This window comes from Zosterops lateralis, assembly GCF_965231275.1.
Source record: "Zosterops lateralis genome assembly, chromosome: 1".
Classification (NCBI taxonomy): domain Eukaryota; kingdom Metazoa; phylum Chordata; class Aves; order Passeriformes; family Zosteropidae; genus Zosterops; species Zosterops lateralis.
Window position 1 is genome coordinate 12847429 of NC_139762.1, and position 27300 is coordinate 12874728.

Genomic DNA, 27300 nt, shown 5'->3' on the forward strand with positions numbered 1-27300 from the left:
TGCAAAGGCAGCTGGAATTACCACACCACACAATGAAATCTGTCAGTATGAGAGACAGCTCTTTTTATAGCCAACAGCAGACATGGTTTCAAACAAAACACCATTTAAAACTAGAGTTTACATATACAAAAATATTTCCTTTATATAGTACTCATATGTGATTGGAGGAGTGAGGCTTCAGTAAAAGATTAAAGTCTGTCTTTGCCATGCAGAGCATGTAATTCTTGCTCTCAAATACTGTATGGTTAGAAAATTTTTCACATCATTATTTCGAGAAGGGGAGCTTCTAACTGGTTTGGTGAACACTGTTGAAAAACAGCAGTGAGTACTTCAGTTGGACCATAGCACTGCCAGAAGTTACTCAAAAACCCCTAATGCTATAGTCACACAGATTGGGCTTGTTTTCTGTGGCTGTTCAGCTGCGAAGTCATCGTTTGACCCATGAGGGATCTTTGGTGATATCTGCATTTTCTGGGCCAAGTATAGCTTGACCACGAGTGCTCTTCCCAGCTGCAAGGTACCTTGAAAAAAAAAAACCACACACACACAAAAAACAAACCATAAATAAGTGAGAAACTGCTACATTCAGTTAACCACAGCTGTGCTGTAGAAGTTAAAAATGCTCCCATCTCAGGAAGTGTCCTTTGCTACATGCAACTTGTGTTTTGCCCAATCACAACAGTCTCTCCTTAACCCTGTACTTGGCTATAGTGGAATTCTTACATCCACAGTGGAATTCAGAAGCCAGACAGAAAATGCTACAAGTGGAGTAGAACCAGCTCATATAGTCTCTATCCACACCTACTCATGTAGTCTAGCCTGACAGTTTCTGGGCCTTTCAAAAGTAAATCAAACCTAATCTCTCACAAACTCGGTGTAGGAGGGAGTTACATCTGCTAAACATCAATAATAAGCAGGATATAATTAACATATTCTTTTCTAAGTTACAGAAGAAAATAGTGAAAGTAGTATGAAAGAGAGAGGGAAGAAATGCAGTAACTTAAATATAACAACTGAGCACAAGCTTACTTGTTTGATACATCAACCAGGTTATCACTGTTGACAGCAAAAAGTTGTTCTCTGTGCGATTGCTTCATTTCATCTGAAATCCCATATAAGAAATGACCCATTCCTAGGGAAAAGAAAATAAAACCACACACTGCTCTGGTGCACTGGAATCTGTCACAACCACGGGCAGCAATGAGAGCAAACTACAATAGGAATGTGTGCTGGGAAGGAATTAGAGACTACCATCAAACCATCGTTCTGAGAGAATATCCAACTGAATTAAACATCCTAACTTAAAGACCAGGGTGATGTAGTAACAGTTTTCTATTTAGAAAAAAAAAAAAAAAATTCTATTTTGGCAAATGATTTAGTTTGTCAAAAATCTGAACATAATGGTGGTGCAGGAAACTTAGACATAATTCATTCTGAAGAGTGTTGGTTCTAACAACTTTTAAAACAAACTGCGTTTCATGAAGCTTCTATTGTTAGAACTATTTTTTATTTTCAATCAGTTTTGATGTATCTGTGACATGAAGGTTTGCTCACATTTTTGTACTACACACACACAAATCTCCATACAAATGCTTTAATGTTTTGTTGGGAGTACTTGCCCACAGTGTTTTAATACTAAACAGTATCACTCCTTGAACAACCAGAGAACTCCAAAATAATCACAGAAAACCTTTTTGTCAGGCAAATAACCATAGGGAAATAAAGGTGCCTGGGAGGATTTGAGTCAACTAGTCCAACCTCCTGCCCAAGGCAGGGCTGACCTCCCAGCCAGGTAAGGTTTTCAAATCCATCTGCAGGGCTCAGTGACTCAAAAGCATGAAGGGACAGGCGCTCCTTGCACCATTTCCCAGGCCTCTGGAACAGAGCTCTCCTATTCAGGGCTCTGTTAAGATCTGTGTTCAAATGCCAAAGAACGTTCGTCATCCCTCGCTGACACCAACACCCAACGAGCAGGCACTGCACTTGTGTGCACCTCACACCCACTGCTTTTAACTGCCCAGACCAAAACCAGATTCTGACAGGTAAAAGCTTAATTCGAAATGTTCTTGTTTAAAAAGTTAGTGTTAATACAAGCACATTTTAAAATAACACCAATCTTAACCTTGTAGTTCCTTTGTGTATAGGAAGGAAACATTTTAACTGGGCAAGTTTTGGCTTGAAATTCAGCTGAGAATAAGGGGGGGGAGGGAAGTGAGGACAGCAAAGCAGCTACATGTCAGTAAACTGAAAAGAGACTACCAATGCATCATCATGAGTGCAGATCTGCAGAGAATCTAACACCCTCCACCCCAGCAGCCAGCCTTCTGTGCTGTAACTTCTTCAGAGAACATATGCAAAAAGGGCTAGTGACATTCACAGTCAATATGCCTGTCTGAGTCAGGAAAGTAATCCCTCAGCTCATTTTTAAGCAGAGGACCAGTATTTCTTTTCATTTGTCTGCTCTCCAAACCTAAAATAATTTCCTCAATCTACCTCCATCTGATGCAGAGGAGCAGTATGAACACAAAACTTAGGCAGAGCCTGAGTGGATGAGGTGTTTCTGAAAGGGAGCAACAGAAACCAATGGATTCATTGAAACTGCCAATATCCCTCATCTGCCAAACACAAGTTTTATCATCTGACACAGTTTAACAAACTATTTTCTTCCCTTTAAACCTAAATTAAAAAGCAAATAAACACTGACATCCCTGGGAGAATGATGAGAATGTACCTTTGTCTGAAGGAGCTATTGGTGCATCCACAGAAGCAAACACTGCTAGTTTAGCTTCATCAATATCTTGCTGTGTGAATTCTCCAGATTTGGCCCATTCCACTGCTTTTTCAAATGTTTTCAAGGTGGCTAAAGAATTTGGGTCTCTTAGAAGAAGAAGAAAACACAAAAATTAATTATGTCGGTCTTACAAAATGAAAAACTGAAATTCCTTTGTTCTCCATTCATAATTTACTATGCATCACACAAAGATACATGGGGAAAAACAAATTTTAAACTCCCTTTTTTTGTACAAAAAGAGGTTTTGGGGTTTGGTTTTGTGTTTCTTTTCCAGAAGAAAGTAGTGTTACAAACCAAGCAGGTTTAGAATTTTAGATACAGAGGTATGTAAGTTCAGCTGCCTAAAAGTAGTTCCAAGATGGTGTAGAGAGAAGTGGTGTAATAAAAGCAGGTCAGTGGGCTCTGAAAGCACCACTGCCATTACTGCCCACACCAGGGTTGTTTATGATATGCCCTATCTTCTCTCAGCTGCTTTTCTTGCCACACCTGTTTTCACTCTCTGTAAAACAGGTGCCACAGGTTAACTACTACTGGCAAGTTAAGGACTACCAGGACAAGTCCTACCTTGTTGAAGCTTCACAGAAAGGCCAGGCTGCTCAAAGCTCAGTTAGGAACCCTGACCAAGCACTGTGCCATGCTGCCTTTGGGCTAGGAAAACAACTGAAGCCAGGACTCTATCCACACATTTCTAGTGGGGATTACAACTATAATACCTCCAGTTCAAATTTCATCTGAAAGCGCCCTGGTAAAGCCAAATACAAGGTAACTGTTCTGGACTGGCAAAAGAGAGGAATAGAAAAGAAAGAGCAAGCAGTTCCAGCTCATCACCAGCAATACTTTCTGCTGAATCTCTGATGATTACAGCTAGTTGCTTTAAGGAAGCTGCATATTTTCAAACTCAGGACCTTAGGGAACACCACCATTCTACTCCATGGTCTCAAATTTAGAGTCGTCTTGAATTTCCTTTCTTAGGGCCTCCTTAACTCAGAAACAAGTGAAAGCCAGTTACACATAAATCTGATACTGAGACAGTAAACACCAAAGTGCAGAGGTGAGGTAGTGGTTGCTACCACCAAAGATACATTAAGCTTTCCCAAGGACACAAACAAGAGAAAGCAAGGATGGTTATATTAGGCAATCTAACTTCATCAGCAATGAATCACTCACTCAATTTCATCCTTTTTATTTCACTTCTTGCAAGACTGCTAAAATGAAGTCAAAAATAAGACACAGCCAAATGCAATCAGTGGTCCCCTCACCCATCAAGAGGAAAGAAAGGCACTGTTACCTGTAGGAGTAGAATGTGAATATGCCATTGGGACTAAGTTTAGCACCTCCACCATAAGCCCCTCCTTTCTCTCTGATCTCTGTGTGTAGGAATTTAGCTGTCATCAACCGTGCGAGAATTCGAAGGCTGAAATAGAAATAGAAGCAGAGAAGATGTGAACTGGGCAACAGTAATGGTCTCAACTGCCTCTACGGCTCACCCAGATCCCTGCTGGCAATGCACTGCTTCTTGTAAACTATGACAGTTACAGCAGCAACACTCATATACTGTTAACAGCTGAATAATGTCACATTGTTAAATGCAGGACCTTCACTGTTAAACAGGACCTTCAACTCAGGACAGGTCCAAGTAGGCAGGGCTGTTTATTCCAGGATAGGGCATAGCAGCCCCTCATTACTTAATCTCAGCATTTACAGGCTTCTCTGGGCCCAGCCATGCAACAGTTGCTTTGTAAAGACTGTAACAAATGCACTGCAAATAATTTTCTATCAACACCCCATTTTCTGCAGTCAGCCCAACCCTTTCCATTTTGTGCTGTGCAGTGCACAGAGAAGCTCCCTCATGTTGTGCTCCCCACCTGGCATAGTCTGCAGCTGTGTAGGGAACCGTTCGAATGCATTCCCCAATATAGTTCACTGGGAAAGGAAGTACAAAATGGGTCCTCATCTGGCATGGCTTGAAAGTAGGATCCTAGGAGATGAAAACATTATTGTCACAGTTAGCAGTGGAGACAATTTATCCATCTGAGAACTCTCACTTTTTTGAGAACTAGGAAATTCTGCTAAACATACAAATACACAAATGCTAAAGCTGCCACTTATCCTATCCTGCAACCAGTGACATTTTGTTTGTGCCTGTATCGGCAATCCAGTACAAAGAACTGCCTTGGAAAACCAAAGGAGAGGGACACCATACATCAGCTACACATCCTTGCACCCTGCTTCTCAGTTCTGCAGATTTTGAATCACTACCAAGGACTTGGGATTTTGCCATGGATTTGATTGAAACACATCACACATGTACAGGTCACCACATCGTGTCCCAATCCATCCATTCTAGACACTGAAAACAGAGTCAGAAACTGTGTACCCACAAAAAAAGTTAACTATTTATGACTGCAGCTGTAGTATAAATTCCTCTCAACAATCCCTTGCAACAGACTCAATTCTTCCTTACAACCTCACTTCCAAACTTCCAGTCCTCTTCATGTCTCTGGGACCCTGCAGAACTCCTTCCTTTGCCTCCTTCAAGCATGCATCTGATTGTGTGCTCACTTAACCACAAGCAGATCCTTACATACCTCCAGTGCTGCTATTTCAGAACTCCCCATCCTTTCTTAAATTCAGAAACCCCATTCCCAGACCCTGACACAACTCTGGCTGGGCAAAGCAGAACAGTGTATTTGCAGCACTGAGCTGAGCTCTCCCTGCCCCTCTTCTAAAAGGAGAGTTCAGGGTGTGCTTTTCATTCCTGCAGCCAAATACAGATCTTCATTTTCACCTAACTTTCACTAATTCTCTTCTGTCAGGTGTCATTCACATTCAGAATCATTTAGGGTAGAGACCAAGGAAAAGAAGGGACTAACTGGAAGTGATTAAGTTTGATGGTTAGTTGTGGAACTGGAGGGCATGAATTATGTTTCGATGCTGTGCTTCTGTAACAGTTTAAGATGAACCGTTATCATCAGTAACAAGCCTGTAATACCAATATCCCCCACCAATAATGTACTTACACTAACTAATTTCCTTGTGATCTGCAAACCAGTAACCATTTCACTTCCCATAGGTTTCACTTCTGAAGATTTCTACAAGAGAGAATCCTCATATTAAAAGATGATTTAACCATTTAGACCAAGACAACTACAAATGCAACCCCTTCCACTCAAACCTCTTTAAGGTAATCATCAAACCATGCCTTCACAAATATAAGCAAAGTACTCAATTGCTTCTTTATATTTCCTAAACAAATGCCAAATTAATTTTCTTCTAAGAGTAATCCGGCACTGAGAGACACCAAGACCCAGATTAAATGAGGCCCATAAAGTTACAAACTATCATTTCATCCACGGGTAAGGAAGGAACTGGGAGCTTATTCCAGTTTAATCAGAAATTAAAACAGATCTGCTTAGTGACAGAGCAGATCCTTTGTCAACTCCACTGAATCAATTATATTTTGTGCCAAATGTCCTGAACACCCTGATAACAAAAACTCATATGCAGCGGAGGAACTGCACATCATGCCCTATTTGCTTTTGGCCAACATTTCAAGTAAAGCTCAGCTAAGAAAGAATTACAATTTTATGCAACAGGGAAAGGAAGAAATTCTTTTTCCACGCCCCACGCCAAAGCAGTAACCCCAGGGTGAGGCTTAACAGCTCATCCACTGCATTTCTATTGTCCACGGTGCTGCAGTGAGGACACTCCATGGCAAAAGACAGAACAATTGATCACAGAGATGTCTGGCAGATTTCTTCAGACACCTTTACACGGACAAAGTATCTGAGTTCAAATTGTTCCTGACTGCACAATGGTATTGATAGGATCAAGTCAACTGTATTTGGTGCCCTAATGAAAAATGACAATTTCTCACCTCAATCACATGTGGACGAACAGGTTTTCTCTCTTTTTTACTTTTGGCTATGCCCTTTAGAAAGTTTTCTACTTCTTTAGATGCTTCTGGTATCTGCTGAGGTGCTGCATTCACCGAACATCTGTCAAAAACACATATCAAGTTTTTGAATATGGTTTTGTGTTTTCAGAGAGTCTTTCATAATTTGTAGCACTTTGTCCTTCTAAACATTTCCTATTAAATCATCAGAATGTTAGGCCAGTGATGCCAGGTAATCGTTAAAAGAGAGAAAGGCAAAATACTCAATCTAGCACCTGATTAAAAAAAAAATAAATTACAGTCCAACTGCTTGCTCTTCTTCTGCTTGATCTAGAACACTTTCAGACCAACAGCTAAACAGCAGCTGTCAAACCACTTCTGTGTGTAAGACAGAATAGCTCAGTTTCGCAAATAAAAATGTCTCTGAAGGAAAATAACGCCCTCTCTATCTTCTCTTTACAGACAGCCCTAACATAGTTTTGAACTACAGATATTTACATAATTTCCTTTATCATTTCATGCTTTAAAAAACAAAACTTTGCAACTTACATCACTTCAAACAGATCCATTTTTGGAACTAATGTATCTGACATTAAACACCTTAAGGCGCTCTCTTTACTCTTTCCAATATATGCATAAAGCAAGTCTCAGACTGTCACTGCTTTCCTTTTAGGAGAGAAACAAAAACCCAAACCAAACTATATATGACTTACAAAACAATGTAACAGAATTTGTCTAATGGGCACCCTGAAGGGATATTTTTGACTATTTCTGTAAAATCACATAGGTCACTTACAAGCTTTGGGTACAACTGTTACCTATAAAACTTACTTTAAGTTTCTCATTCCATTTAAAAACTGAACAAAAATGAGCTACCTCTGTAAGCAAGGGGGATTTAAATTAACATTTCTGCAGTTTCTCCACAGACATCGCATTTCATAAAACCCCAGTAACCCATGAGGTGCACTGAGAAAAGCAGATCCACAGGCTATGAACTCTCTTTAACCAAAATGCCCCTTTTCTTTTTAGCTCACCTGATGTTGTCACTGTTTAATAAATACTTCTTAATGCGTGGCAGTTTGCGTAGTATTGGTTTAATATCAGGCATTTCTGCTATTCTCTTCATCAACTTCACCTGTGCAGGAAGGGATGGCAGAAAGACCACAGACGAAAACAACAGGAAGAATTAACAAAACTCAGCCTGTAACTCCACAGTCAAGGATTTGGGCCTTGCTGAAGGGCATTATTAACTTCTCACCTGATCCATCCCACTGAACATTTCCTGCAGCTCTCCAGAAGGTGTAAGGTTTTTGCTGGCTCTAATAGAGGCATACAAATGCCCACAATCTGGAATGCCATTTGACAGCTCCTGGGCAGTCTTCTTAACCAGCACTCTGAAATGTTCTTCCTCTTCAAATCTCGGGCTAAAAAAGAATACAAACAGGTCTCATGCAAAAGGATGCCAATGAAATTTATTTTACTGAACCATTCACCATCCCAAGTTCAACAAAGTGCTTTTAAACTGTTGGCTGTCTATTTAATCCACTATACAGTCATGCTTTTGATGCAATACATAAATTTAGAAAGACATTAGAGATAGAATTATGGAAATAAATCCCAAAGTAGGATCTCTAAGAAGAGGAGAATGGTTGGGGAATGAGTGAAAAAGAGAACCCCAGAACACATGCAAACCCACAAACAAACAAAACCCAATGTACTGTACTTGTTAAATATTTCACTCCATAAATTCATCATGTCTGGCAGATTTCTATCCAAGCACAGAGATGAAAAGAGCACACCCTGAAGGAAAGAAATAAACAAAACAAAAAACCCTTCACACAAGACAACCACAGCAATGGCCCAAGAAATGCACAGTAACTTTTCACAGAAGCGATGCAATGATGCCAAGCTAATGCTACACATCACAAAATCACTCTAATGTAGGCTGTGCTACTGAAATCAGAGCAGACATGAAATGTGATTGCTCTTCTTGCTAAACAAGCCTGGCAATTCCTCAATTTCTTCTTCTCAACAGCAAGCAGCAGTTCAGACACAAAATTTCATATTTTTTTCCCATAAAGTAGAAGTTCTGTTCTGGGGTACATCTTTCTCCAAGGGAATTCCCTTAATTTGACTCCGGGACCCACAGAGAGCAGAGCCCCAGCAAGTTCACAAAAATCTCCAGAAATATTGCCAGAACTGTTATGCCCAACACAGAGATCTAATGATGCTGCCAACAGTGACATCACACATTAACAGCATCTCTGTGTGTGACACCACACCATTCTGGCCCCTACCCTCTGCTTCCAAAATACTTTGGAGTGCTCAAAAATATGTTGACAGATGCTAGTGAAGCACTGCCTTAGACAGAACACCCACATCCAGCACCCCTCTAACATAAAACACCAAGTTACTGTTTTTATCTAATTTATATCTTACAAGAGAGGCAGGAGTCCTTTCATACACAAAGCTTTCAAACCACATTAGTTTGACCGTCTACCTGGAAGACCCGACTGACCCTTAACTACAGAACTTTTACTGCAAGTGTAACATCTGCAAGGTTATGGTTAATGTACCTGCTCATAGACATCCAGGTGTGAATCATCTGGAATGATATGTGGGCTCACAGACATACCACCTGTTTTTAATTCTATTTTCTGGGCTTGTTCCCTGTAATCAAGGGCTCCACATCCCATCCTGGAAAAAACAAGAGAGATTTGTTTCCCTTTTCAGTGTATGCCAAAAACCAAAATCTATGTAGGATTTGTAAGTAGTCTGTTTAGAACAATACAAATTTAGCAACTATTTTGGGCATTAGTAAGCCCCAATTATTATTATTATTACTTACTAATTATTAGTAGTATTATTATAATACTTCATGCCTTATAAAAGCTTCCCACCAAGCTTTCCAATTAAAGCATCCTACTAATTTAAAATACTGTATTAAAAATCATACTTTATGTGCAGGCTTGCTACCAGCATCTGTAAGAACTACATTAACAACATCACATCAGTTGTTCTTATTAATAAAAACATATTCCTCCAGCCCAGGTCACTTGCTCTGGTCTGTGCTCCTCTTTCCCCAGTGATGGGGTCACTTTTTCTGTCCTCACGTGGCAAAAGTGCACCAAAAGTCTATTCAAGTGAAAACTTTAATCTCTGCTAGGCTGTTTTTCATTTATAGAAATTTTCCAATCTGTTGAGGGAACACTTGTGTTGACACTGGGCAAAAAGGCAATGCAGAGACTTTTTGCAGAAGGGGAACCAATTTAGCAACATTGGGAAATAAGACAATTTTCTGCAGGAGACCAACTTATCAGCCTTTCCCTTTTACAGTACAACCAGATGCTGGAATTATTAAAGGCAGTATTAGTATTTTGGCAAGATGTATTACAGCCTGTTGCTTCAGCTTCTAAGAAAGTCAACCTCTCACCTGGTAATGACGTTGCAGAAGAGTGGCACATATGGCTTGAGCTCCTCAGGAAGCGTGTTCAGGCTGGAAACAGCTCGGAAATAAACCACCCCATTGGTTGGCTGAGCACAGTACTGGACAGGAATTTCATCAGCTGGGGATAAACAAACAAAAGCAAAGAATAACTACAAGCACATAAAAGCAAAATTATTTCTTACAAGAATATCTCATTAAGAATAATTTTGTGCTGTTGTTGCAGAGCCAATTCTTGTTTAAATTTTGCACATTACACTGAACACTGGACCAAAGAGGTTTTTCTGTTTCTGCATATGGTAAGGTAATGGACAACTGGACAATCTGAATAGAGAATTTTTCTATCAGAGGAATTTTAGAAACAACATTCAAACAAAAGTAGTAGTAACTTGTTCCTAAACAAGTCAAAGAGTTTTTCCTCCTTATTTTTGCCTTCACCCATTTAAAATTTGAGGAAATCAGCCTCTTGTACTGTACACTCTTCCAAAGCCAGGCCATTAGAATATAGACATTAGAATTTTCACAAAATCAGGTAATTTTTGGCATCAAAATTATACAGTCTTGATACTTGCTGGTAATTTTTGAAGAAAAATGTCTTTTAGAAATATACTACAGAACAGTATTTACCTGCAAAAATTTGACAGAATTGTAACAAAATTCAGATCTACCATCTCTTATCAGTCCCTGGGGAAGCAGGGAAAAACTTGCACTGAAGTTATGAGGAATGATAGTAACTTATTTTTTTCCCTATGGCTTTTGTATATCCTTTCCTGTAAAAAATGGGTAGGGAGGGAGAGCAGCAAGGAAGGCTTGCTGCCCTAGCTGCCAAGGGCTCTGCAGCCTGGGTAGGCCTTTGTAACGTGGAGAAATGGCTCAAGAGCACTGAATGTGCCAGGCAGAGACTCCTCTGACTGCAGGGCAAGGTGGGAGTGTGCCTGCAGCAGGGAGCTGCCACCAGGAGCTCCTGCCAGCCCCTGCTCCATGTGGCCCCTCAGTCATGACAGCTCTGGGGATTCACTGCCATGTCTGCCCAGAGGTGCTGGGCTGGAGTGGAGGGAAAAGAGCGCAACTATGGGCCACAAACCAGTCCATGTGCTGGGCAAGGGGCCACAGCTGGGACAGCAGCCAGGGAAGAACCCAACAGTGCTGCTCTTTGGGACACAAGACAGTGGTGACACCAACCTGTGAGTGTTGTCTCCAGCACAGTAAAGGGGATTTTGGGCTCGATGTCCGACACTTTTAAAGCTGGGAGACAAGAGGTATCCTGAGGTTTGCTTTGAAGAGCAATTAATTCCAAACCTAGTAAGGAGAGAATACCAAATTGTCATTTTCAGCTTGTAGTGAAAGTGCTGTCAAGACCTAAAACCTACTGAATGAAGCAGACCAGAAAAACTCAAGGGTCAAGTCTGGAATCTTCTATTGGTTATTTTGCAAATACTTCACTATAGCAAATTCTGCAGATTATCATGTAACAACAGCAAAGAGAGCACTTTTGTTAGATTCTCCTTCTAATCCCCTCTTCACAACCTGTTTACAGTGACATGCAATTTAATCTTTAAATGACACTTGCCAGTCTGTCCTGTCACTCAGTTCGGCAAGCATCGACCCAGACCTGGCAGATAAGAAGCTTCTTTCTAACCCCACCCGCTCCAGTTCTTACTCAAGTGCTCTGTCAGAACACTGATGCAGCTAAATTGTTGTCATTACTTTCACATTTCAGACTTTCAGATACCAGCTGGTCACCTCTGAGTACTCTCCAATTTATCTCTGAAAGTAGAAAGCCTCCTCTGATTTCGTGCTCCCCTATCTCCTGTCACACACCAAAGCTGCAGAAAATTAATGCCACATTTTTGGAGGATTTCTGTGACTAGACACTGCTTTAAACAAAATTAGATGACTGCCCATGGTTTTCAAGCCTAAGCTGTTCTCCAGAATAAGTTAAACCCAGCATTACTTTTACAGTTGGCTTTTTAACCAGAAAATACAAGAAATATAATTACAAAATATAAATTTTACAGGAGCATGGAGCAGACCTTGTGCTCGTAAATAAACAGCTTCAAGGTACATGATATGTAATATCTGAAGAGAGTGTGCCCAGAGGATGGAGCCAGGCTCTGCTTGGTGGTGCTGAGCAGAAGGACAGGAAGCAATGGGAAGAAACTGATGCACAAAAAAGTTCCAACTGAACCTGAGGAAGAACTTTACTGTGCAGTGACCAAGCACAGAAGAGATTGCCCACAGGGGGTGTGAAGTCTCCCTCACTGGAGATATTCCAGAACCCCTGGAAGCAATCCTGTGCCACAGGACATCGATAATTTTATTTTTGAGTGTTAAAACTAACAGAACATACAACCACATACTGTAGTGTAAGCATTGCACTGCATAGTGCTGTAACATATATACACAAATTTGCAACAAAAAAACCCCCATCCTTTTCAGAGCAAATGCTGGAGAGTACCTGAGAATTTAAGATATTCTACAGAGGAACAGCTAAAAAACTGTTATACAAATAAAAATGCAAAAAAGCACAAGTTAACCTTTTTCAAAGATTTGTGTTTTTTCTTCTTCAGAAAGTGCATTGACCTTTTTTTCCAGCTTTTCTGCTTCCATTTTAGCTTGTTTGTCATGGTAGTCTTCCTCTGGACTCATTGACAGAGTCAATTTGTGTGGATTATCCTGCAGAAATATATCCCAAAACAAAGCATTAATTCTGAGGGCAACTTCCTTGCCTCAGATAATTGCTCTATCAGCAGCAGATAAACAGCTTGTGCATCATTTGCCTTGCATGTTATCAATAGTATCCTAACCACACAGACTGAACCCTTGGTTTCATACAGAACGAGCTGCTGTGGGGAAGAGGCTGCTCACCACAAGGACAAGCACCAACAGCCTTCTGCTAAGTTTCAGTCCAGAGTCAGAATCTCTCGACAGCACACAGTACTCATTAGTTTAATTAAATCCAGCTTGAACTGCATGTAATGCTACAGAGCTACATGCCCTAAGTTTTATCTGGAGGGTGTTCTGAGATGAGGCAATTCTGTTAAATGTTGATTAAATACCTCTTTTGACCTGCCCAAGCTTGAGTGCACAGAGATGCCATATGATGTAGAATGTGCATGCCTTATCCTGCTCAGAAATGCTTTACACATCAGCCTTGCTGCCACAGAACTCCAGCCATTATGCAAGTGTAATAACTGCTGTTGAATTCTTTGTTTATACCAGACTGTGGAATTTTAATATCAAAATTACTCAAGCAGTTTCCATTTTCCCTAATAGGAAAGGGAGGCCAGTCAAAAGACAGTGACCTCAAAAAATTGACAGTGACCTCCTCCCATTTCAATGGAGGAGCCAAACAGCAACATCTGGCACTGACAGACAGCAATAATTTGGGACAATGAAATCAGATTCTGTTTTATGCATGTGTGAAAAGACTACAGAAACCTGACTGCAGAGTCAAAGAGAGAAATGCAAAATCAACCAGCCATAGTAAAATGGAGAGGGTGAATGGTATTCTCTCCCTTACTCCCTGCCTGCTTTAATAATTTCCCAGCACAAGGTACAAGAGTGCATAATCTTATGATGTAAGAACATGCAACTATTCTCATCATTTCCTTTGCCTCAGCCCCCTCAACAGTACTGTACAGTAAAGGACATTCAGAAAAATACTGCATCTGTATTTCTTTCCTACACAGCTCCCTACTACCTCCAGGCACTAGTAAATGTTCTTAGGAAAACTGATTCCAACTGATGCCACTGCCTCTTGTTGCTTTTGAGTATATTATAATCAAGATTTACTCCAATCAGGGTGACAGTTACTTATAATAAATCTGCCTTTCAAAACAAACAAGTTGACTAGTGAAAAAATAAAAACTGGAACAAAACCCTTAGAAAAAAGGAAACAAAACAAAGCCAATGAAACAAACCCCACAAAAAATCCACACCACTTTTGCATTGCTATCACTGGATTTTTTTTTCCTGGAATTAACCTAGTTCAGGGCTTCAGAACCATTTAACATTATAATGCCTTTACTACTATTTTTTTATTTCTGCAAAAACTCCCGAAGAACATATGGTGAGGAAAAGAAGAGAAAGAGCAGAAAGTAATTGCCACTAACAGCAAAATTAAGACAGCAGTTAAATGAACATGAGGAACACCAAGATAATCTCACTTGTAACCAAATCCTTTGCAAAGAAAAGGAGATACACCTTGCTATGCCAATACTAAGGAACACACAACTAGGTCCAAAATTCTCTGTTCACATCTGAACTTATCAAGAATGAGATGTGCCCTTCTATACAAATCACAGTTTGGTGAAAGATTAGCATTTCATTAGTGTTCTATTATATGTGGTTCCAAATGACCAGCCAGATTTTTTTTTTCCACTTTGAAAAGTGGAAACTTAAACCATTAAAATTAACATGTTTCATTTGAATATGTTGCTGTTCATTCTACACCTGGAAATAGGCAATATGGTGACAAAAAAATATCCTTCAGTTTAATTTCAAATACAAAACTGTGATTTAAAAATTAATACAAGACAATTTTCTGCAAGTTTACCTACCTTGAAGTATGTTTTAACTTTTTCTTGAAGAAATCTGGGATTTTCTTTAAGACACTGCCTGAACTGAGAGACTTTATCTGCAATCTTCAGAAGCTCCACCGGATCCCCATCTTGATTCCAGCACGAGGCTATGTACTGAATGGGAAAGAATAATTAGGTGAGCAGGACAATCCATCTGCATTTCTCTAACTGACAGCATCCATGCTCAAAACCACCTTAACACTTATACTTGAATAGCAGACACAGAATGAGTAGCCCTAATGTAGGTGTATGGGGAAAAACACTGTTCAGATAAAGGTTCTATTCCATCATCAACTATCCCCTGTTCTCTCCATTCTGGCCTCTAATATCACCATACCAAACCACCATTTTTAAAATTGCTACTCTTTTTTTCTTTTTTTTTTTGCATAGCTGTGCATATCTGGAAATATGCAATATTCTTTGGTCCCTCACATTAAAATTAATTTTTCAACTCAAGAAAGAAGGAAAACAGAAACAGGTAGCAGAGACAAAGTAGTACATATACACTACAGTTTTGTATCAGCTACATGAAATGATTTATAGGAAGGTGACCCAAACATGTAAGGTATGTAAAATAGATGAGACATAGGAGAAAGAAAATACTAAACAACCAGAAATATCCCCAGGATATTTCTTTTATTTTCTAATTTGAGTTTGCTGAAGTTACTATTGAAAGTTCTCCAAAGTTTTACAATTTCTACTCTGTGTGAATGAGGAAAAAAAAAAACAAAAACAAAACCAAAACAGAGCAATGTATAAAAATTACAAGACATATATTAAAAAAAAGCCTTTAAAAGGCTTTATATAGAGAACAAATGCATTGTAACTGTTAAATCCACCTTCTGTTACCTCTAATTATGAGCAGGTTCATAAGCCTTCAGCATCTTTCAGTAACAACTATTTTTATCTATTCTGTGGAAATTCCCTAATATGATACAAAGCATAGTATTCTTTTAGAACACACTTGAGCTAATTCTCTTGAAATAAAAGTAGTCACTCCTTATTTGAGGCTGCTGTGGGGTCATTACAGCAATTCAGTCCTGGTTCTCAGTAGGCAGCCCTAAAGTTTAACCATGTATGTAAGAGCATTGTCCAAGCAGTTTTTTGAACACTGACAGGCTTTGGGCCATGGCCACTTTGATGTCAGGATTCATCCCTGGGTGTCAGCTCAGCTCCACACAGCCACTCACTCTCTGCCCCTCACAGCAGGATGTGGGGGCAGGATCAGAAGGGTGAAAGTAAAGGAACTCATGTGTTGAAATAAATGCAGTTTAACAGGTAAAGCAAAAGCTGTGTGCAAGCAGAGCAAGCCAAGGAATTCATTCCCTGCTTTCCATGGTCAGGCAGATGTTCACCATCCCCAGGACAGCAGGGCTCCATCACATGCACTGGTGACTTGGGAAAACAAACACCATCACTCCAAACATCCCTTCCTTTCTTCTTCCCTCAGCTCTTACTGCTGAGCATGGTGTGGGTCAACCCTTGGGTCATTTGGGGTCAGCTGTCCCCTGGTGTCCCCTCCCAGCTCCTTGCCCATCCCCAGCCTCCTGGCTGGTGGGGAGGGGGGACAGGCAGAGAAGGCCTTGACACTGTGCCAACACTGAGTAATAATGAAAACACCCCTGTTGTCAGCACAAACTTAGAACACAGCCCCCTTCCAGCCACTAGGAAGAGATTTAACTCTACTCCAGCCACATGGGAGAGCTTGTTCCAATGTCTGACCACCCTCTTGTGAACAGCTTTTTCCTAATATCAAAACTGATGTCACCTATCTTGACTTTCACAGGACCTTTGAAAGTCCCACACAACATCCTTCATCATTACATTGGAAAGATATAGGTTTGATGGATGGATAAGGAATTGGCTGTATGGTGACATACAAGCAGTTGCAGTCCAATGGCCAGCTGATCCAAGGGGAGATTAGTAACAAGCACTGCCTGTCCCTTAGGGGTCTGTAGTGGGTCCAATACTATTAATACCTTTATTAATTCCACAGCCAGTGGCAGTGAGGGCACTGGCAGCAGGTTTGCAGATGACACCAAGCTGAAAGGTGTGGTGGACACTCTGGAGGGAAGGGCTGCCATTCAGAGGGACCTGGACAGGCTTGAGGAGTGCACCTACACAAACCCCATGAAGTTCAAACAAGGCCAAGTGCAAGGTCCTGCACTGGGGCTGGGGCAATGACCAATAATCAGTACAAGTTTAGTCATTTAATGTTTGAGAGTAGACCTGTAGAGAAGGGCTTGGGGATACTGGTAGATGAGAAATTGCAACTGAGACCATAACATGCTTCCAGCCTAGAGAGACAAGTGTATCCTGGGAGGCATCAAAAGAATCAGGGCCAGTAGGGCAAGGGAGGTGATGCTGCCCCTCTACTCCACTCCCATTAGACCCCACCTACGTCCAGCTCTGGGCCCTGCAGTGCAAGACAGACATCTACCTGTTAGAGCAGATCAGAGCAGGACCACAAAAATGACCAAAGTGCTGGAACACCTCTCCTACAAAGGCTCAGAGACTTGAAGTTGCTCAGCCTGGAGAAGGAAGGGGCTTTGGAAAGACCCTACTGTGGTCTTTCAATATATGAAAAGGCCTTATAAGAAGATAGACTTCTTACACATCCTATACAGACAGGACAAGCAGCAATGGTTTTGAACTGAAAAAGGGCAGATTTAGATTGGACATAAAGAAGAAATCCTTTACTATGAGGGTGGTGAAACAGTGGAACAGGTTGCTGACAGCAGCTGTGGGTGCCCTGTTCCCTGGAAGTGCCTAAAGATTTGTCAAAAGTGCTCTGAGTAAATGGATTTAGTGAATGATGGCCCTGCTTATGGCAGGGAAGTTGGAACTGGATAATCTTTGAAAGTCCCTTCAAACACAAACCATTCTATGATTCTATGATCACTTCAGTTATAACCAGATCTCTATAACAAGGCTCTCTAAAGCCAGCTTCTAAAACATGACCTCAGTGAAACAAACTGAAACATAACTCTCCTCTATGGGACAGTTAACACTAAATGCTGCAAGACTGATCTTTAAAAGCAAGAAAAATTCAAGAGCTTTCTTTTTTAGAATGAAGGCATAGAAGTTGAATCAATTTCAAGATTTAAAAATGTTGAGGGATAAAGTTATATGCATTTCATCAGACAGAATTACTCACAACGTATAAAGACATGCCAGAAAGTACTGACTATTAAAGTCAGGCATATTTTGCCAGATTTACCATGAAAACAACAGGAATTTAAATATCTACAATTTGCCTATTTGGCTGCATGGCAATCTGATTTGAAATAGCTTTTGTTTGTGCTCTCTCATTTACAAATCTCCTGTTAATCCAGGGCTCTGCTTCTTTGCCTGTGCATATCTAGGAATGAAATCCTGCTCATGCAAAGAATATACATCATCTGAGAGTCAGAAAGCAAAAGAACCACTGAGGAACTGAAGTTGCTGCACAGCGGAAAGGAACAGAGCAGATTAAAGAATAAGTGGCTGCAGGAGACCCTGATTTCTACAGTGACTGCAAATACTGCACCTCACCCATTACAAACATAAGATGACTTGCAGACTTCAAGACATAACATTCTGCTGTGGAATGGATTTTCTGTAACAGTTTGGTATTAAAATTTGAGGCCAAGAATTGCACTGGTGTACATTTCCCCTTGTGAATCTAGAAATTAACTTCCAGCAGGACAATCCTAAAGTCCATAGAAAAATACAGTCCTTCTATTTGGCTTTTAGAAAATACACAGGCATCCAGCCAAAACATACAGCTCCCAGAGGCAGTATGATATGCCCCTCACAGAAGTAACCAGTGCTACTACAATCAAAGCTGCTATGCAGGCAAAGACAGACTCGCTGCCTGATTAACTCATGCACTGGGAAGTCCACAGACAGTCTGACAGCTACTGAGAAGAAAGAAGTACACAATATGACAAAGGAAGAGCCCTTAAGTGGAAAGTTTTATACATCAGGAGCTTATAAAATGTATATTATAAAGACATAGGCAGCAGGCTTTTTATAACTATTCTTAAAAAAACCACACACATGGACTTACAGAAGTCAGGGCAAGTCCAAAACTCGTAGATTGATGCTTCAACTGTATTTCAATTTTGTGAAGTAGAGCTTCAATCCTATCCTCCTCAAATCCTTTCCTTTGGGAAGGGGTGATGAGAGAAGGAAATTATATCCATTAATACTGATCACTTTAAGTGAAGTTATGAAAATGAATTATTAGATCGATAAAGGAAGCATTACAACATAACATCTTCCACAATAAATTAAAATTGATATGAAATAATCTAATCATGTTGTGTCATTTAGAGAAACTGAACTAACATCATTAAACTCCTGAAGGTCTCCTGAATGAGAACAAGCTAAAATAAAGGAAGTAGCAGAAATATTACTTCTGCTTTGGTGCCTTTATTGTAATACAAGATTTTTAATGCATGTTATTATATACAAGTCTGTATTATTACATGTCTACATATTATTATATTAACTAAGAGTGTTCTTAGAAATTTAGCATTACTCACACAATAACTTCATCAACTGTTCTATCAATGATCTGTTTCACAGTAGCAATGTCTCTTTCAGCAATACCCTGTAGACCCACACTGAAATAAGCTTCTCTTGTTGAGCCATTAAACCTAGGGTAAAACATAACCAACTGTTATGACAAGTACTACAACTTAAGCATTAAAGTTGCCAACAAGGGCAGGAGAAGGGAAAAAACACCCATTGTTTCCACATATACAAACACACAAGATTTTAAAAGCTAGATAGAAAGTAATTACCAAAGAGGCAAGAAATGGAACTTAAAAGCATTTTTTGTTCAATTTCAGTAGTAGTAGCCACTGTTGAGAAAACCTACAGCATACAGTTTTAGAGAAAGGAAAACAGCTACAGGAGTAAAGCTAGTATTTGCTGTTAATCTTCCCACTCATCTGTAATTTCTTTCAAGTAAAGAAGTCTCCCTTTTTAAGGAGAAAATTTTATCTGCATGTAACAGACATATACAAACACATACATTCAACTTAAGCAGGTGAGTGGAATACTTCTAAAGCAGTATTTTTACAATAAGTGGTTACGGTGAAGTTTCCCATGTTTGCTGCAATTGTTATCAACTGTCTTAAGAAAAATTGTAACAGTACAGACAATTTTGTCCAAGCTGTCAGACAGTGTTAACCACAGAGCTCATCTTTAGAGAGACAAATTGGCACTTGCAGAAATATAGAACACCTAGCAGTTCAAACCAAAGCCAACAAGCAAAAAGCAATAGGTGCTCAGGTACTCAAACAACCACTATTACACGTCTAAACACCACAGAGAGAATTCAATGGCAGGCTCAGGCACTGGATTCTGCAATATCCATCTCTGGACTCAAACTTATTCTAGTAGATTCATCACTATAGTCACTAAGGCAAATTAAAGCCAGCTCACCGAGCAGTTCACTCAGTATCAACCCAGCCAACCTGGAAAAGGATCAGCTGAAAAAAAAATATAATCCCTACTCCAGTGTATTAAGACAGATTTCTACTGCCATGCTCTGGAATATTAAGATGTCCACATCTTGCATAGGACTTGCACAAAGCCCATTACTTCATGCAGAGACAGGTAAAGCCAGGCAGAGTAAGAGTTTAAAACTATGGGTGATCATAATGAGGTTTTACACTCAAACACCTGAGAGAGTCACTGGAGAAAAAGGCATAATTTTTGTCATTCTCAAGTCTAGAAATCAGTCAGATGAATGATGCCTGGAAAGCACTTCCTTCTTTGTGCTGACAAAAAAGGCACAATGTGATGAGCAGCAGAGCCCAAGTTCAGCACAGATAGTGCACCCACAGTGTGCTCAGGAGATGGGCTGGGAGTTGCAGCTGAAGCAAGGACTGGGAGTTCCAGCTGGAGCAAGTGTCAGCTGAAATATCCTTTTTTACTGAGGTGATGGCAAGCTAACAGCACCTGATTGCACAAAGGCACATTTGTGACAAACCTACTTACTTCTAAACCACAGAATTAAAGCAATAAAAGCAACATGATTACAGAGAAGAGCTCACAAACACTTATGAGTAATACTTAAATGTCCAGGATGAAAAACCCAGGTAAGTTAGGCACTGAAAGTATTCCATATTTTAGTTCATCTACCCATTTTTATGGTTCGTAAGATGTAAGCAATACAACTTTGATTAAACCAATTTAGCTTCTATCCAAGTACTTTGATGAGACAAAAGTTACATCTGAGTATGCTTTACAGTTGACCAGGAGAAACTCTTACAATGCTTTAATTTTAAAATACGATTACTCTAGTATAAATTGCCTGTATAAGAGATGAGTTTTTCCAACTTAAAATTGCTTTTTAGTTTTTCTAACATGGCTTATAGTGATGAAAAGTGAATTGCAACACTTACCCAACATCAGGAGAAAAATCCGTACCAACACCAGACTCAATCAAGGCTTTGTAAAAAGGAGAATTCGGCCCATCAACCAACAGTGAAGACAACAGGCTTAAGGTGAACGTTTCAAAAGTGTCTGTAATACTGAAGAAACACTATTAGTACTTAAAAACCATGTGTGACACTCAGTATCACTGAGTCCATTTCAAAAGAACTAGAAAACGAAGGTAGAGGCAGCAAGTGAGAAATAACCGTCAGCTGTGAACCACACATCAGACCTTAGGGAAACAGGAGAGGTCTGCATCTTTCACTTGTTGTAACTACCAGGAAAGCAATTTAAATTGGGATGCAAGGGGGGATAAGTTAGTAGCAGGGTCATACAGAAGAGCTTGCACATGGCAAGAAATTAAAAGGAAAACAATGTTTTCAAATGTCTTATCCACTGAACAGTTCTGTAAGGTAACACTGGATTTTTCTTGTGTCTGCTAAAACTAATTAATTATTCAGCAATTACACTTTATTTAGTGAAGCAGGATTGATCTATTTTCCATGGCATTATTTTCTTTAGAGATTACATTTATCAAGAGGGACTGGGGACAGGAAACATGCCTGCACCTGACCTAAAGATCTAAAATGAACCTTTTATTCAGAACTTCATTTTGATATACTTACTCTGTCAACAAGTAGCTGACACTGACCGTGGTCTGCTTGGAAGGATCAGCAGCAAAGGAGTCTAAGCCACATGTCACCCTGTGTTCCCTCTGTAAAGTACAATAAATGATACATACTAGACTCAGAGCACAAGTTACAAACAAAAATTACTTGTATCTTCATAGCATCATCTTTCCAATTTTTAAAAATAATTTTACAGATGCTCATGAGTAAATTTGAGATCAATGAGCAAATACACAAACATACATTATCTTGACAAATATGAGTGGCATCTCAATTTTTAGAGGTGGACAATATAGGAGAGGTTGAAGAAAGTCTGGCCATAAATAACAATCTGAGCTGGCTTTGGAAGAAATGTTTATAGTTCAGGACAAGCCAGAGAGGAAAAGGAGGAGGGGGGAGGAAGAGAACATGAGAATTATTTTTGAAAGCATATTTTCTGACACTAAGTATCACTATTAGCCCTTCCATGAACCCTAAATGCTTTCCATGAATAAGTGCTTCAAATGGCAAGGCACTTGAAAATTGGAAATAAGAAAAACAAATAACTGCAGGCAATCATTACATTACTGAAACTCAAAAGTAAGTGTATTTTGTCCCCTGTGTAACCAAAAAACCTAAAAAACTTCAGCTCATTTACACAATTCTAAACAATTCCAGCAGGTAAGGTTAAAATATTAACTGGGGGGGTGGGGCGGGTTAGGTTCAGTGCTTTTTGTTTGTTTGTTGGTTTTACTTACAGGCTTTTCCCAGAGTTTCTGTTTTGGGATGTCAGTATTTGATTCAATTCTTCCAAATTTTACCAATGCTTCCTCATGTATTTGCTTCAGATGTTGCTCAAGTGGAAAATTACCATAAGTGAAAAATCTGCATTTCAAATAAAATATCAGGATCAAGCATTTGATTTAATATAAAATGTACAGTAGCTACACTTGTATTATATGCTGAATTTCATGTGCTTTCCAGTAATTCTGTTACATCTGGAGTGGAAAACATTTTGGTGTGTCTTCAACCTATGCAACATATATAAACTTCACAGATCTCTTGATAAAAATCCACATTTCTCAGCTTGTGGGCCTTGTTATTTTCATTACATTCAGTTTTATTATGTTCAAATTTGTTCAGTTGCAGGAATATACAATGTTCCAGAGAAAAAATTTAGCAATTGAAGCCAGAAACCCAGTGCTCCTAAGTTTCAGAAGACAAAATGCTTATGGTCCTTACACTTTAAGCGCAAAATACAATGATCCATGCCCTAGGTTTTGTCTGTCTATTAACATGTGTTCCATGGGTCAGTCCACCAAACACATTCCCACACCAAATGACTTCCACTGGACCAAATACGAACACAAGCCATGCCTCAGGTGAATCTCATCCCCTGATTATAATCTCAACACCAGTACAGCAGAACACTTGGGATGATGAGAAAAATCAACAGATTGTAAATTCACTATCATGACAACCTGGATGTTCCACAAGTGAATTAAGCAGAATAACAGATTGGCCACAAAATTTGTACAGAAGACAGAATTATTTTCCTCCATGTAACTTTCAAATTGACTTCCAGTTTAAAACCTTATTAATACCAACCAAATGAGTACCTGAATCAAATGACTATGCATTATTTAGAACTCACTACAGTAATATGTGATGCAGGAGAAAATTAAATCATTCATTTGTAACTTCTAACTGAATCTGTGTTACTTCAAAGCGGACAGGAGCCCTCAATCTCTGCTACTTGTATCTTAACTCCCTAACATTACTGATAAATACTTACTAGTATGCTCCCTTCCTCCCCAGCTCATATGAATTCAGGTCAATCAATCCCCAAAACAGCTGTTTCCCCATGTCAGGCAAACAGACACAGCTGAGAAAATCAGCCACCTTTCTATCCTGCTTTCAATTCACTCTTCACCACTCTTTCTAGAACAAAAATCCTTGCTTCCACACTGTTCTAGCTGCTGTAGGGCACAGGTTATCTTTGTTGCTGGCCACGTGGATAACAACACTGTGGTTCTGGTTTTATCCTCACAAAAATACACAGCAAGCACTAACCCGATAAACTAGGAGGTTAGTCACTGATCTCACATACCTGGAATTGCTTGGATGATAATGTGTGGCATGGAACTGCTTAAGCTGCTCCCACGTGAGGTCAGGAATACATAATGGATCTCCACCAGAAATTACACCATAAGTGTGATCAGGAAGGATTTTGTTCTGCAGGTGCTGTGCAAATATCCTCTCATTATCTGTCTTAATAGGAAAACACCACATTTCAGTAAAAGCCACCAAAACATATTTTAAGGACAAAAGGTGGTCAATAACAAGACCTCAGAGCTCTAACTTACAACCTCCCCACATAAGCATGCAGTCCTATGTACTTTAATAAAACTAGCTGTGTCCATATTAATGTAAGACAGTATTTTACAATAAAATCCATTAACAAGATGCCTTTCTATACATAAACAAACTTTTGACAGGCTAATTTAAAAAAAAAATTCTATGCAAAAGTGTTGACTTTACTAAGGACTTAAACTGTCAAAAGGAGGAATGGGAATCTCTGGTGCAAAAATGCCATTGATAACCTGCAGCTGAAGCTACTTCACTATCTGTAAGAATTTAAACCAAACATCCACAAAACTCACAAATGCCCCCTTCATTTCATTAAAAACAACTCCTTTGAAGACCAGAGGTGTCTGAGGATCAGCTGGGTTCTCATGTTCTAACCTCCAACCTTCTTGCCTGAAAAATTAATAACAGCAATTGTTGAGAGTTTGAAGGTTTGATTGATTTATTGGGGGGGAGGGAGGTTTCTTTTGATTTAAGGTTTGCACAGATCTCAAACTGTCTTACCAGAAATCTAGCTGACGTAAACATGGAAAGAAAGCTGCATCCAAGTACACTGACAGGAGGTTCTGAAAGTCCTTGGGATTTTGTGTTGAAAATGGATAGAGTGTGTAATCACTAGCTGCATACAAATAAATGTAAAAATAATCAGAATTTTAGAAAGTCTAAGATGCATTTTGCCACTGTTGATTTTTAATTTCTCATCCACATTAATAACTAGAAGAGAAGAAATGTATTTTTGCTGAGGAATACATATATTTAACACTGCAGCTATTTTACCATGAAAACTTTGCTTTAGCCATATATCCATATAAATAATTAAATGCATTTTTATATACTACAAAGCTCCAGCTCTACTGGGACTCTGACAAATAAACAAGACTTATTTTGTTGTCTTGCCTTATTAGCTTTTTAATATCTCACAACATCCACACCCAATAATAATGGCTCCCCAAAGCCAAATTAAGGAGAGCCAACAGACAGTTCTACTGCAGTAAACCCTCATGCATTTAAAGTGGTATTATTTCCTTTGGGCTTACCTGTGAATGCATTCATAAAAGTGGAGAGTGACCTGTTTAACATTTTAAAGAAGGGATCTCTGCAGGGGTACTTCTGGGAACCACAGAGCACCGTGTGCTCCAGAATATGTGGGACCCCAGTGCTGTCCATTGGAGTGGTTCGGAACTGGATACTGCAAGAGAGAGCATGCAGAGGGATGCAGTCATCAGGGAGGAGAATACGCACTCCTACCTGCACCTGTGATTTATGGGAGCATCATCACTGCCTAACAGCAAACATGGCACACACCAGGATGCAGAGTTTGAGTTCTTCAGACTCCTGAGTGCTCAGCCACCTTTTACAGAGGATGTGCAGCCCCTGCACTTCTATTTCTGGAGCTAGTACGGAAGTTCTCAGCACACAAGTAAACATGTTTCTTTATACCCAAAAGGCTCAAATAAAAAAAAGCTCATGGAAGGTTATGGTTGCATAATCTCCGTCTTTGAAAGCTTTCAAGGCAGGAAATGGACCTAAATTAAACACTGACCCTGTTTTGAGCCGCAGACTGAAACAACAGACTTCATGATATCTGTTCCAACCCAAAAAATTCTAAGAAGCCCTAAGAAGGAACTACTGTCCTCACTGTTATCACAGAATAATCCAGCCATGATACTAGATTACAACCAAAAAAACACAAGGTGATGTGGAGATTGAATGTGTAGTATCTATATTAATGTCTTACCTGAAGAGATTATTGGAGTCCTCCCGAGCCACATGTAAATACCTGGCTCCTGTACCATCGTGACTAAGCTTCACTGCAGTCAGGAACAGCTCAGGAACAGCTGTCACCTGCATGGGAAGAACACATCTGTATTGCAGTGTGACTTCAACTAGGTCAAATAAATTGTGCATGATACAAGAATTAGTCTGTTGGTCCTATATAAAATACCGGTTTATACAGCATTAAATAAAATTTTGCTCCTGTGGTTTGAGGGGAAAAAATAACTACGCAAATAGAAAATAAAATGAAAATGAAATTTATAATCCAATGAAAGTATACTACCACAAAAGAACCATACTCTTATGGTACAGATAAAAATTCAATCAAAAACACAAAAAGAAAAGGCATATATTCAAAGGCCAGTGCTAGGGCAGGTATAGAAAAAGCAAGGACCCTGTTCTACCACTAGCAATCACTTCTCACAAATAATCTTTACCCTCTACTCCCGTTATTTTTCCTTCAAAAAAAAGTAGAAAGAAATTCAACATATTTCCATGGCAGCTTTCCAACAGAGGTATTAAAAGTACCTTAGGAAGTAAAGTATTACTTGAACGTGTTTATCACATTCACACACACACACTCTGAAGCTCCGTTATCTGTCAGGACTTTTAGAAGGCCACACTGAATGGTCACATCTGCAGCAGACACACAACCTCGGGGGGGCATTATTTACTCCAGAATAGCCCTCTACAAGAACATGTATTAATGGCACTGGAAGTATTTGTTTGCAGAACGGTAAATACAAGGAACTCCTGAATAATATTTATGCCTGACCACGCAAAGCCAGTATTTAATGCGCAGACGCCTGGCCTGCCCCAGGCGCGGTGAGGTCCCCGTACACAACCGGGGGAAGGCCGGCGGCGGGCGGCGCTCACCTGCTGCACGGTGAAGCCGTGGATCCGCTCGCCCACCCGGTACTGCAGCGCTCTCTCATTCGCGGCCACGCTCTTCCACCTCCACGCCCTCCGGCTCAGGGACCTGAAACGACACCATCCCCTCTAAACCAACTCGCTCCCGCCGGCGGGGCCGCAGCCGACACCGCCACCGGCCCGGGCGGCAGCAGGGCCCTGTGCCCGGAGCTCCGCGTCCCTCGGCCGGGCGCCGGGGCAGCGCAGGGCGAGGATCCCGCCCGCTCCCGTTCGCTCACCGGCCGCGGCCCAGCAGCCCCCGGTAGCGGCTCCACATGGCGGAGCGGGCCGGACGGGCCGGGCCGCACGGCGGAGCGGAGCGGCAACCGACAGCGGGAACCGGCACCAGCGCAGGCGCCGCCACCCCGCCCGCATTGGCGGCGGCCCCGCAGCTCCGCCCGCCCCGCCCCGCCCCGCCCCGAGCAGCTCCGAGCAGCTCCGAGCCGCCCCGCCCCGCCCCGCGCCAAACCCGAGCCTCGGGGCTGTGGGGTCGC

The 27300-nt window shown here is 40.5% G+C and overlaps 1 protein-coding gene across 1 annotated transcript; it reads right to left on the reverse strand.

Annotated features, from left to right (window-relative positions):
* Window positions 1-38: 38 nt before the first annotated feature.
* On the reverse strand, window positions 39-27121 carry PITRM1 (pitrilysin metallopeptidase 1). Its single transcript, XM_083864529.1, has 27 exons — window positions 27046-27121; window positions 26774-26876; window positions 25860-25966; window positions 25159-25310; window positions 24626-24740; window positions 24418-24514; window positions 23865-24025; window positions 22513-22639; window positions 21773-21861; window positions 21116-21244; window positions 19244-19357; window positions 18766-18862; window positions 14694-14828; window positions 12669-12807; window positions 11314-11430; window positions 10120-10252; window positions 9263-9383; window positions 8410-8486; window positions 7945-8110; window positions 7721-7821; window positions 6669-6789; window positions 5812-5883; window positions 4657-4769; window positions 4080-4205; window positions 2732-2877; window positions 1030-1132; window positions 39-521 (listed from the first exon to the last, which is right to left on the reverse strand). Exons 1-27 carry the CDS (start codon window positions 27081-27083, stop codon window positions 428-430), a joined length of 3093 nt encoding a protein of 1030 aa, XP_083720655.1. The 5' UTR covers window positions 27084-27121; the 3' UTR covers window positions 39-427.
* Window positions 27122-27300: the final 179 nt, after the last annotated feature.

Excerpts from the sequence above, each read along its gene's own strand:
- PITRM1 (XM_083864529.1), bottom strand. The coding sequence starts at position 27,083 with ATGTGGAGCCGCTACCGGGGGCTGCTGGGCCGCGGCCG. Across the intron at positions 12,808-14,693 it reads AAGTTAAAACATACTTCAAG|GATAATCCACACAAATTGAC; the intron begins GTAGGTAAACTT and ends ATATTTCTGCAG. Across the intron at positions 10,253-11,313 it reads GCTGGAGACAACACTCACAG|CTGATGAAATTCCTGTCCAG; the intron begins GTTGGTGTCACC and ends GTTTATCCCCAG.